The sequence below is a fragment of the Hylobates moloch genome, unplaced genomic scaffold (assembly GCF_009828535.3).
Source record: "Hylobates moloch isolate HMO894 unplaced genomic scaffold, HMol_V3 SCAFFOLD_4, whole genome shotgun sequence".
Taxonomy (NCBI): domain Eukaryota; kingdom Metazoa; phylum Chordata; class Mammalia; order Primates; family Hylobatidae; genus Hylobates; species Hylobates moloch.
Window position 1 is genome coordinate 106,284,688 of NW_026652279.1, and position 12,764 is coordinate 106,297,451.

A 12,764-nucleotide genomic window follows, 5' to 3' on the forward strand; every position below is an offset into this window, starting at 1 on the left:
TCCATTATCCAAATAAAAGGAGTTTGAGAAAGAGAGAAAAAATGGAAAGACATAATCAACAACCTGACTCAAGAAAAAGTCCCAGAATGAAAAGATGTTTCCGAACTGAAAGGGTTCACCAAGTACTCAGCACAGTGGATGAAAACAGGCCCACACAAAAATCCATCATGGCAAAACTTCAGAACACTGGAAACAAAATCTTATAAAGGTTTTAGAGGTTTTAAAAATGAGGGGAAGAAAAGGAAGGAGAAGGAAAAGGAAGGGAAGGAAAAACAAAATACACAGGTCACATACAATATATAAGAAATCAGAATGACTTCAGATTTCTCAAAAGCAATATGGATGTTAGAAAGCAATGGCACAAAATATAAGAGAATGTAACTTCCCCACCTGGTATTCTTTACCTAAGAAAGTGTCAAGAGTAAACTAAAGCCATTTTAAAACAAGTAAACTAAGAATAAAGACACTAGTCTCTGGAAAATGAAGATCCAACACAAGAGAAAGTGAAAGGAATCCCAGAACAATAGTTGTGTACCAAGCCAAGAAGGCAACCAGTCAAGAATGGAGGTCAGTGGGATATGAGACTTCCTGAGAAAGATAAAATTGTTAACAATATCTGATATTGGAACATCCTAAGAGGCATCTGATGAAAAGTGGATTTAGTGATAAACATAGAGAAAACTAGGCAAAGAGGTAAAAAAAGACAATGAACTCCAGTCAGATTACTCTGTGGTAAAGTTAACAGTCAACAAGCCACACGGAAAAAGAATTTTTAAAAATAATTTGGCCTCCCAAAGTGCTGGAATTATAGGCATGAGCCACCATGGCCAGCCTCACACTGCAAATTTCTAATCAGCTCTTTAATCCTTTAACACTTATTTGCAAGCAGACAATCAAGACTTACCAGACATCTAAGGAAAGGTTCTACAAGAAAGGTAGAGCCCAAAACATACAAAAATGGGAAGAGGGTGGGGAAAGGAGGGGCAACTTGGAGAAAACAGACAGCGCTGACAGATGAAAACTTGGGAGTGGAGGAAAACCCATTTCTATAATAGACAGGTGGGGATGGGGCAGGGAAGCAGCCACAAAACACTGTACAGGATAGGAAAAGTAATATTCGACAAGAATACTGAATAATCAATAGTGATAACTACTGGGAAGAAGGGTACTGGGAAAAAAGGAGACCAGGTAGGTATATGGTAACAACAAAATTAAATCTTCGTTTTCTATCCAGGAAGTTAATAAAGACAAAAATAAATGAAAGGTGTATTTTATTTAACAAATACTTACATAGGGTATATGAGTTAGACAAAGTTCTAGGGAATTTCCAAATTCATTTAATTCTTGTATCAACCCCATGAGGTAACTACTATTGTCATCATTTTTTTTAATGAGAAAACTGAACCATAAAGAGGATAAATAGCCCAATGTTACATAAAACTAGTAAATGACAAGAAAAATCAAATCTAGGCAATCTAACTCCACAGTCCATGCTCCTAACCAGCAGACTATATTACATATCTAGTAGTAAGACAAGCAAGTTATTCAGGGACTGGGAGGTAAATACCACAATAATCATCTAAAAGAGGTGAAAGTGATTGTTTCTAGGAAAGGAAAACTGCAAAGTAAGGGTGCAGGAAGCTCTTCCATTTATTTCTTGGAAAACCATTTAAACTATCTTTAAACTGTGCATGTATACCTTGAAAAAAACTTTAAAAATTATAATTTTGTATTTTAGTTAACAAAGTATTTTAACTGATACTACTGCCATCCTGAGAAGTAGGCAAAATGAGTATTACTCCTATTTTATAGGTAACACACATGCGTCTTAAATATTTGAGGACCTACTATAAAACAGGCACTGTACTTTGCAGACAGACATCAATTTGCCTAAAAATGTTGATGAGAGATACAAAAAAGCAAGTCTTTTTATTCAGTTCTTTTCCATTTGTTGCATAAATTATATGATCCTGCATCTCTCACAATTGTGCTTAAGGGACAATATAAACTTTAAATCATGACAAAAATCAGAGAAATGTCTGCTAATTAATTCAAAAAAATACTTCATCCCTGCCCTTGAGGAACATCTAGTCTTGTGGGAAAGATTGGTAAACATAATTATAATTGAATGTGTACAGTGCTTAAATAGAGGAATATTAAAAAGTGCTAAGGAAACAATGTCCCCTGAGTGAAAAGAATGCTTTAAAGAGAACATCTGAGCTGAGTCTTGAAGGATGAATAGAAGTTTGACTCATTTCACATTAAGAGGCTGTGCTAATAACAATCACAAAACATAAAAGATGAAATACCTGTATTTTCCCATTCTTGTAAAGGAGAATTCACAGTTCATGTTATAGTCTAAGACATTAAGACTTTTTTGTTGTTGTTGTTGAGACAGGGTCCTGCTCTGCCACCCGGGCTGGAGTGTAGTGGCATGATCCCAGCTCACTGCAGCCTTGACCTCCAGGGCTCAGGTGATCCTACCACCTCAGCCTTCCAGGTAGCTGGAACTACAGGCATGCGCCACCATGCCTGGCTAATTTTTGCATTTTTTTGTAGAGACAGCGTTTTGCCATGTTGCCCAGGCTGGTCTCAAATTTCTGGGCTCAAGCAATCCGCCCACCTCAGCCTCCCAAAGTGCTGGGATTACAGGTGTGAGCCACCGCACACGGCCTGATATTAAGACCTTTTAAATAAGAATGATTTTTTTTAAAATAAGATACATAATCTTAACATCCTGATCCATGTTTATAGTCTCTCCCAGTGAGCGACTGAAGGCACTTTCCACATGTCTAAACATTTTATAATCTAAAGTGTTAGAGTATTATTTCAAAAGATGATTAAAAGACAACCATCTTCATCTGTCCTACTGCCCAAGTTATATTGTTAACACATTTCCTGATTCATAATATTGAAATTATGTATGTATTCCCTCTCTCCTGAGACTAATGGTGACCAAGCCCAGAAGATGCAAGTGACAACAGAAGCCACCATGGGAAGAAAGGTTTTAAAAGTTTGTTTTTTAATCACATCACTGTTCTCTCTTGTAGTTATTCTTAAATTATCTTCCAAGGGCAAATTTAAATGAAAATTAACTTCTTCTTCCAAACTGCAGTGATAAATAATCTCAGTAAAACACAATAAGAATGTAATATATATCTTTTCTGATCTTACAAAGTGTTTTAGGGTGACATTCTGATTTCACAGAATTTAAGATACCGCTGAAACAAAAATTTTCTGGTTTTTAATCACGAAACTTTGATGTTAACTAACCAAGGCCCAAATAGGTAGTAAATTCAAAACAGTCCCTGCTCTTGAGGAACTCCTGGTCTTGTGGGAGAGACTGGTAAACATAATTATAATTGAATGCGTACAGTGTCTGAAGACAACTTGTTGTATTAGATCTATATTTCCTTATTTCTCAGTATGTCTTTTTGTCCCTTTCTAGAATTCCATAATTTCCACCTTATTAATCCTTTTCTCAATTATTATCTGGAAAAATTAATTTTATATTAATATCCTAAACTGGGACCCTATTCCTATAGTTAAAAATCTAGCTGAAAGTAGCATCATCTGACTTTAATTGTCTGGAAGAGCAAGCTGTGGAAAATCCTATCATGTCCTACCAATAGGAAGAAAAAGAGGTGAAAGTCAAGCCAGGAGACCACAAATGGCAATTACAAAATCATGGCAAGTTTGAATTCAAAATGAGTGTTTTCGTTTGTGTATTTTACCCGTCTTTTGTTTCTCTAAACTTAGCATCCACATAATATAGCTGTTTTTATAGCGGCTTCACTCAAATCATAACCTTTTGACTTAAGAAACATTAATATTTGTGGTAATTCTTTTAAAATTACAGATAAGTATTAGCATGATAAAATTAAAGGTTGAACAATAATAATGGAACAATAAAGGAAACTACCTCCTAAAAGTTTATCTTTTAGAGTACAGTTTTGTACAAATAATACAGAACACATTTGGTTAGGTAACAAGGTTTTAATTACCTGACTATTAGAAAAATAATAAAAATCTTGAAAGACAAGATTTTATCAATTTAACCATGTCTTTATCTTATCTTTTAAACAACTAAATAACGCAAACCTCACTGAAACATTTGACCTGTTTTCTTTTTCTAAAATTACAACTATTTTGCAATATGCTCAATTTTTCCAAAGCAAAACCCACATACATATAGAATATAAATGCTTAAATTCGCTTGATGAAAGTTCAATCACAAAACCCTCCAACTAATACTAAAATAATTAAATATCTTGCACACTTACTCCAAATTCCACCGTGAAAATGATGTCTTTTCATAACTCCTATAATAGCATTTTAATCAAGGTTAGTAACAGACTGGAAAATTTGTGAAAAGAACATTATTTTAAAAATCAACATGAAAGATTTCACAACTTTTCTAGCCAGTCAGCTTCAAAGACACAATTTGATTCAATAAGCGTTACTGGCATATTATTTCCAATCTAAGTGAAAAAACGCTTGGTTTAATAATATACTTTACACTTTCTGTATCTTTTTGGTAAGGAAAGAAAGGAACAGGTGGAGTAGATTAGCCAGAGACCAAGGTCTTATTTTCATGCCTCTATAAATTCAATCCTCCAAGACTTACTTTCTCTATTCTTTAAAATGGCTACCACCTTGATCTACCATGCAAAAGAAAAAATGTACAGTATACTATCAAGATAAGTCTGGTTACTTTGATAGTTTATGTCCTCCTTTCCCGCAAAATAAGATTCCCATTCCTTTACTGTTCAGATAAAATGACCATTAAAAAAGTACGCAAAAGTTGGTCAGTTGGAGTATGAGGGCAACCTACATAACCCAGATTAAGTCATCTTTCCTACGATATCTGACTAGGAAAAGCAGGCAACAATATCTTTCACAGACTAAGGTCAAACACAGTAGAAATGAAAAAGGGATGTCTAGTAAAGGAGAACAAACGTGGGAACCACAACCCCCCGAGAGATTATTTTAGCAGCTCAAAATAGATTAACTATTATGTGGGTTAGCAAAAATTAAGCTTTCCATAATTAATATTTCTAAAAAGCATTTTATAGATAATAAAACCACTTGGTGCCCCCAAACCTGTTTTTAATGCGAACACATGCTCAACAACTATTCTGAAAATATTGTTTACATATTACTATTATTTCCTACCCACTCTGAAAACATTCCATAACTCTTGCTCTATAAAACTTCCCATAAAAATGCATTTTTCACATACAAAAATGAAAACAATATACAATGTTTTAGACTAATTTTGTGCATACATACAGCTACTAAATAGACTAACTTCAAATCTGTTGAATGTCTCCAGAAATATGACATGATCTTACCTCTCATCCTCGCCATCCACCAGGGGTGTCGTCAGCGGTAGCACCTTCAACGGGAAAAGAGAAGCAGAGGCTGCTAGGCTGCTGCTACTCCCATCTGAAACTGCTGACATTCCCCCACTGTCACCACTGATAGTCTGAGGTAAGCCAACTAAGGAGGGCTCCGCTGCACGCCTGGCATCTTCAATTTGGCTTCCAATTGCCTGAGCTAATGATTGTGCAGAGAACTGGGTAGAACTTAGCGGTATCTGTTGTGCCAAAGGCAAATTTATATTAGTTGCTATCAAGGGAGGTTGACTAACACTTTGAACCAAATTACCATTTTGGGTGGCAGGGGTTTGTGCTATATTTTGTGGTGGAACCAAGTTTGTTGGGGCAGAAGGCATTCCAGAAGGACCAGTTGAACTAACCTGACTTGTAACAGAAATACTACTAGCAGAGGGCAAAGGACTAACTGCAGGCAACTGCTGTGAAACAATTCCTTGAGCTACTGGTTCTACTCCTTGTGGCTGGGGAGGCACAGTTAACAAAGAACTTTGGGATGCAATAACCAATTGTTGAGGAAGGCTTGGAGCGCTAGTTTGAACTCCCTGATGAATAATCCCAGTTTGAGCAGGTGGAACCATTTGCGAAGATGGAGGAGCACCTTGCTGAATAACTGAAGGTGGAACCTGGGTAGAGGGCTGCTGCACTGCAGTAGGTATGTTTGCTTGCTGACCAATATTTGCAATCTGACTGCCAGTAGGTACAGCAGACACTGATGCCTGAGCCTGGCCAACAGGCTGGACAGATGCCCCTGCAGGTTGTGCTGGGACTGCTGTGGGCTGCACTGGCAGCTGGATACCCTGTGGCTGAGCCACAGGAATCACTGTTGTTCCTGCTCCTACTCCTGCAGAACTGGGCTGTACGGAGGACATCGCTGTTTGAAGAATTGGCTGCTGTTGTACATACTCTGAAGCAGGACTTTGAGTCACTGATTTGACATGGCCTGGGGCCATCTGTGTAGAAACCATTGGTTGCTGTTGTCCATACTGTAACTGTTGGGGTGGTGGTGCCCCTGGAAGGGGAGTTTGCACTGGAGGAGCCGCCTGAGAATATGGTAGCTGGGGCTGAGCCAAACTGGAAATGGAAGGCTGCTGACTTAAAGCTGAAGTTACACCAACCACATTTACAGGCGATGGCTGGATACCAGCTGCAGCACTCATAGTGGCTTGCAGAGGTACTGGCTGAAGACCTTGCTTTTGCTGATAGCTCAGTTCTTGAGACTGTAATTGTACTTGTGAGATCTGTGACTGAGAAATACTCTGTGGTATACTAACTGCTGGAATACTCTGTGGACCAGTGCTACCAAAATCCATCTGTTGGAGGGTCACACCTTGGAGAGCTGGTTGTTGCTGCTGTTGTTGTTGCTGCTGCTGCTGCAACACCACAGTAGGGGCTCCCATCTCTCCACTTCCCACACTCTCTGTATAGTGACTCAGTGTGCTGACACTACTGCTCACTGAACTCCCACTTGGGCTCTCCCTTTCAGAAGTCACTTCTATCGGATTTTGCTTTACAGTCTCCACCACTTTATTTATCAGCACACCTTCTGTAGCAGGTACAGCATTTTCTTTTTCATAGAACTCAGTGCAAGTCCATCTACCTTTTTTAAAGGGCTCAGAACTAGAATCTAACTTCACAACTCTGAACCTCGAAGTGTTAACTGTTGGTTGTTGCTGCTGACTTGAAACCGATCCCCCAGTTATCCCTGCAGCTGCATTAGGAACACTGTTAACAGCAGCGGAGGAAGAAATAGTACCATTTCCCATGCCACTCAAGATATTCACATTAACACCACTGGTAACTCCAGGCCCAACACTCACACTAGCAGCACTAGGAATATTGCTTGTACTTATATTAACATTACCAAGCATGCTGCTTGTCACATTAGGATTAAAACTACCCACAGCAGTAATGTTAACATTAGTTACTGTACTAGTGCCAGTAACAGAATTTATACCTATTCCGCCTGTAGTACTTGGAGCACGCATATTAGTCATTACAGATGCAGATGAACCACTGGATGATACAGCAGAAGTTGGTGCAACTGGTGTGATACTGTCAGAGCTTCCAGTTGTAGAGAGTTTTCTAGATACTGGGCTTGAGGGTGGCCCACCAGGAATGGATGCACTGGCCACAGCAACATGAGATGGATGGTGGTGCCCATGTTGGAGGTGGTGCCCATGATGAATGTGATGGTGGTGATGGAGGTGGTGTGGATGAGCATTCCCATTGATCACAACATTCTGTTGTGGAAGGTGAGGCAAATGAGGCTGAGGAAGGTGGGGCTGGTTGGGAGAGACTGCCCCAGGTGTCTCAGCTTCCTGGAAGTTATTTAGGGTCTCTTCTGAGGAGCTGCGTTCCGGCTCCCCTAAGTCAGTAGCCCTGGAAAGTGACACATCAAGGATCTCCGAAGAAGAGAGATCTTCCGTGTGAGATTCATCCAGATCATCATAGCTCTCAGTGTCCTCTGCTATACTGTTGTTAGAGCTGATACTAGCGGAGATCTGAGCAGGAGTAACGCTAGTTATCTGGAAGCCACTTTTCTTTTTCATTTGAGTTCCGCCTGGCGCAAGAGGCTGTGCCTGCAGCTGAGCCTGCGAAAGGAGGTTCAGGCTTTGTGGAGGCGGAGGCTGTGGTCCCGACGTAGATGCTGCTGCAGGGGGCGGCGGCTGAAGCAGCGACGGAGGCGGAAAATCCTCGGAAGATGTGGCATTACTACCGACGCCGGTACCTGCTGCATTGAGAGCAGAGGCGCTGCCACTACCGCTGCCCCTTCGAGGGAACATTGCCGGGTGCGCCATCTTCCTAGCGCTAATGTCTGCAGCGGCGGCGGCCGCGGCGGTGGACTCGGGCGGCTGGTGCATTGTGTTGGGTACCGCGGACACGGAGGAGACGAGTGCAATTTCCTTCTGCACCGTAATCTTTGTATTCGAGACGCCGGAGAGGAAAACGGGACCTGACGCTCCGCCTGGCGCGATTCCTCCTTCTCCTCCTCCTCAGCCGAAGGCGCCGGTCGCTCCTGCCTTCGAGAGCGAGCTTCGGAAAGGAGGATGAACGAGGGTGAACAGGGCGGCCGGGGACCCGAAGGGGGGATCCCTTCAGTCCTTCGCCATTCACTTTCCCTTCTAGCCTCACACCCCCCTTTATATTTCGCTTCACGTGGGGTGCGGGGCAGGAGGGAGGGGGAGAGCGCAGGAAAGGGAGGAAAAGCGAGAAATGCCCACCTTCTCCGGCCAACTCCGAGGCCGCCTCAGCCCCCTCCTCCCGCCGCGGCGGCGGCCGCTGCAAAGCCCTCCCGGCCGCTCTGCACGGAGGCAGCGCCGAGCAAGTGCCTTCCCCTCGCCACCCCCGGGGCCGCCGCCGCCAGCGAGCACCGAGCTCAGTGTCGCTCAAACCTCCCCTCCTGGCCCCGCTCGGCCCTCCCCCCGCGCCCCGCAGACCCTTTCAAACCCCCTGGGCTCGCGGCGGCTGCTCGGTGAGGAAACGCTGGCCGCTGCTGGGGCCGGGGCGACGCGGCTGCGAGCGGGGCGGCGGCGAGGCGCCCGGTACGGTGAGCCCAGCAACGAGGCGCGGGCGGGCGCGCAGAGACGCCGGGTCCTCGCGGAGCACGGCCGGGGCGCGGCGGCGGCGGTGGCAGCGGGAGCCCAGGGACCGCTCCATCACTGGCAGCCATGGAGCCCGAGCATTTTCCTCCCTCAGGGCAGGCGCCTCGGCTCGGCACACGTCCTCGGGGAGGAAGGGGCCGGCGCCCGAGCCTCCCCGGAGGGCGGCGGGACGTGCGCTAGGGCGGAGGGTGCGACCCTCTCTTGTCCTCTTCCTCCGCAGCCGGCTCTTCCTCACCCCGCTGCTCCCGCGACCGGGCGGGAGGGGGCCGCAGGCGGCGGCGGCTCCTTTCTCGGCGGCGTTGGTGGCCAGACGGGCTGGTGCAGCGACTGCAGCCGACGCCGTTCAAAGGAACGAGGTGGGGTTGGTTGGTGTCGGCAAACGGGGCGGGGGAGTGGGTGGGTGCCGAGGGAGGGTGTCGGGCGGGGAGGGGGCTGTGGTGGTTGTTACTAGTGCTCTTCTTCGGCTCCCCCGGCTTCACCGTATCCCCCAGTCTCTCGCGGCATCGGGAGGGGAGGGACCAGCACGGAGCGCAGGAGGAGGAGGGGCGACCGCCGGCGAGAGGAGGCGGTGGTGGCGGTGGTGGCGGGGGGGAGGGGGGAGGCGGAGGGGAAGGAGGGAAGATGGCGTCTGCGCATGCGCCTCGGAGCCGCAGACATAAAGCCGAGTCTGGCGGGGCAGGAGGCGGCGGGTCTTCGGGCCTAGGCGAGCGCCGGATCTCCCGACGGAAATTGCCGAAGGCTGGCAGAGGCCCCGAAGCCGGGAGTGGCGGAGCCGGAGGCGGGAGTGGGGGTGGGGAATTTCGGCCGAAGGAGCGAATCCGGGTCGCACTGCGTGATTCGGCCCGGTGGGGGTGGGCAGGGTGCGCGCCTGCCGCGCGCGCAGTTAGGTGTGTCCGCTCTTTTCACCCTCGCGGCCGGCGCGCGCGGGCACGCGGCAGAGGAGGGGGCGCGGTACGGAAGGGCCAGCGGAGGCGGCGGGAGCGCCGGCGCGTGGTGTGCGCGCCATGGGTGGTGTCCCCCGCCTGCGGAATGGGTAATGAGGCTTTTCTCCGCAGCAACAGCATCACGAGTTTCAGTTCCCTGGAGCCCGCCGCTGCCGCTGCTGCCGCTGCTGCCGCTGCCACGACATGAGTCAGGCTTTCTTCCCAGGCGCGTGGTGGCGGAAACCTCCTCCCCCTCGCCGCACCTGGGCTCGCCCCCGGCCCTTGCCTCCTCGGGGGATGCCCTAGGGCCGGGAGCTGCGGGGTCTACGGAAGGCCGGTGGCTCCCGGTGATAGGTGTTGTCTTTTGTGCAGTGCAGTTGCTGCCATGCGGTCCCCTCGCCCTTCAACGGGCAGGGGCGAGGCGGCCGGGCAGATGTTGCAGCTGTTTCCAGTTAACTGCCTGAGCTCCTCTGGGGTAGGCTCTTCTCTAACGAGGAGTAGTTGCAATCCATCCTTAACTGGAGGACAGAAGCAGGCCGGCCCTGTAAACGACTGACCTCAACAGGTGTCTCCAAGCAGCGACGCCTTTTTCTTTCATCGTCCTGGCTATATCCCCCATTGGTTTGACTCAAGAGGCAAGGTGGCCCGGACATGTGAGCAACACAAATGATAAGAATGTCTTTTAGGGCTAGAAAAGAAAAAGCCATCCGAAATTCCAGTTTTAAAACACACATTACATTTCATGGGTCCGACTGTAGTTCTACAGAAGCAATGTTAGGTTTGATTGGGGGCAATTTACTGGCAGTTATTTTGTTGGTATTTCATGTCAAAACCTAGTTCTAAGCGTTTCTTACCAATAATCGAGAATGTAAGTCTCTCCCAGGAATTTAAAAATGATAAAGCAAGCCGAAAAACTGTAGGGAGGAATTTTCATCAACGCTTATGATTAGACTTCTGATTCAGGAAATCTCACGGATTTATATTCCTATTTCAGAAGATTGTTAAAGCAAAAACGATTGTCACTTGCAGTTTTGATACACCTCTAGTTGTCAATTCAACTTTTTACCTTTAATTTTCTCTGAACTCTTCCCCTTGCTCCAAGGGGCAGCCTTCAAAAAGTGAATTATGTCACCATTTGCATGTTACTGAATAGAAGTGCACTCTCAACATCCCATCTATCCGGCATCAAAGCTATGATACATTGTTGCTTTATCTGGGCTCTCCCACACTGAAAAAAACCGGGACTTTATTTATTTATTTATTTATTTTACTTTATATTGCTAATGTAAACCTCTTCTAGAAGTAAATAGGCTCTCACAAATATTCGAAGTGATACAGTAATAAAAAATATGAGAAGACTACTTGTTCTATGATATTAATATGTGAATTGTTGTGTTTTTTTTTATAGAACTATGGCTATTTGTGTTTTCACAAAAATAATTATTTCTTTTTTACTTCTTCAGCTTTTGTTGCAAGTGATATGCCTGGTTAATCGCTGCCATCCATTGTTGAAATGCAAATCTGACATTCTTTTTCAATAGTTTTTTAATAGAAAATAGAAACTACCCTAACCGATTGAAACTGCAGTGGAGTGTAGATGGGTGGAAAGTCCTTTCTCTGGACTGCAGTATAAAAGAAAATGCTCTTGATCTCTCAAAATGTAGCCTTAAGTCAAGGGTTTTTTGTTTTGTTTTTATTTTTTTAAGTCAAAGTTTTAAATTACCCCAAACAGCAGCTCTACACCCGTTGGGCCACCTAAATAACTCACTATGATTGTGCTGATACGGTTTGACGCTTAATAAACACATATATTAAAGTCTTACCCAAAGCTGATAGAGTAAAAGAGCTGTTGAGATAGCCCTATGGAAACAGATACGTGTTCTAATGACCAGTAGCAAAGGGTACTGTTTGAGCTGTTTTGATGGGGGAGGAAGGGTTGGGGTGTTATTCCTTTTAAAATAAAGGTTTTTTTAAAAAATCCAGAATTAACATAAGAAAATAGGATCTTTTGAAGTGTATTAATTTTTGCCTGCCATATCACTTTCAAACTCCTGCTTAGGCTGCATCAAGTCCAACTAAGATATAAAGAGCAACTCGGCCGGGCGCGGTGGCTCACGCCTGTAATCCCAGCACTTTAGGAGGGTGAGGCAGGCGGATCACGAGGTCAGTAGATCGAGACCATTCTGGCTAACGCGGTGAAACCCTGTCTCTACTAAAAAGACAAAAAATTAGCTGGGCGTGGTGGCAGGCGCCTGTAGTCCCAGCTACGTGGGAGACTGAGGCAGGGGAATGTCATGAACCTGGGAGGCGGAGCTTGCAGTGAGCCGAGATCAGGCCACTACACTCCAGCCTGGGCGACAGAGCGAGACTCCATCTCAAAAAAAAAAAAAAAAAAAAAAGATATAAAAGGCAACTCTACAGTTAGGGAAATCCGAGTCTCAAAAATCTGGGTCTCTCTTTCCCCCTCCAAAATTCTTACGACCAGCAATATATGAACACAAATACATTAAAACAAGGAGAAGGCACCTGAAGAGCCAGATTTTGTTATACTATCATCTTTTAATTAAAAAGGTCTGGATTTTTATTACATAAACATTAAATGCCTACTGCTATGTATAATAAAGTCATTAAATCCTTTTAACCAAGTACTTAGAGCTATCCTTTGCCTTTTGAAAGACCGAATTTTAGCTGTTTTCATTCTGAAGCTGTACCTCTGAATTACTTTTTTGTTATTTTTTGAGACAGAGTCGTGCTCTGTCTTCCAGGCTGTACAATGGCACATTCTCAGCTCACTGCAACCTCTGCCTCCCGGGTTCCAGTGATTCTCCTGCCTCAGCCTC

The 12,764-nt window shown here is 45.0% G+C and overlaps 2 protein-coding genes across 4 annotated transcripts in view; one reads left to right on the top strand and one right to left on the bottom strand.

The window, feature by feature from the left end:
- Positions 1-8,780, bottom strand: part of TSC22D1 (TSC22 domain family member 1) — a 153,657-nt gene extending 144,877 nt beyond the window's left edge. For all 3 annotated transcript variants that reach the window (XR_004247745.2, XM_032150803.2, XM_032150805.2), the window contains exon 1: positions 5,355-8,780. Coding sequence is in view for 2 of the 3 variants with exons in the window: in XM_032150803.2 (XP_032006694.1) it covers positions 5,355-8,260 (2,906 nt within the window). In the remaining variant the exon portion in view is untranslated. The remainder of the gene's footprint in view (positions 1-5,354) is intronic.
- LOC116467231 (collagen alpha-1(VII) chain-like) lies at positions 8,447-11,282 on the top strand. The gene is made up of 4 exons (XM_058438163.1): positions 8,447-8,497; positions 8,572-8,946; positions 9,222-9,357; positions 10,057-11,282. Exons 1-4 carry the CDS (start codon positions 8,447-8,449, stop codon positions 10,386-10,388), a joined length of 894 nt encoding a protein of 297 aa, XP_058294146.1. The 3' UTR covers positions 10,389-11,282.
- The last annotated feature ends 1,482 nt before the right edge of the window (positions 11,283-12,764 follow it).

Coding starts and splice junctions, on each gene's coding strand:
- LOC116467231 (XM_058438163.1), top strand. CDS start 8,447: ATGAACGAGGGTGAACAGGGCGGCCGGGGACCCGAAGGGGGGATCCCT. Junction 8,498..8,571: donor CCGAAGGGGGGATCCCTTCA/GTCCTTCGCCAT, acceptor GGTGCGGGGCAG/GAGGGAGGGGGAGAGCGCAG. Junction 8,947..9,221: donor GCGGCGAGGCGCCCGGTACG/GTGAGCCCAGCA, acceptor CTTCCTCCGCAG/CCGGCTCTTCCTCACCCCGC.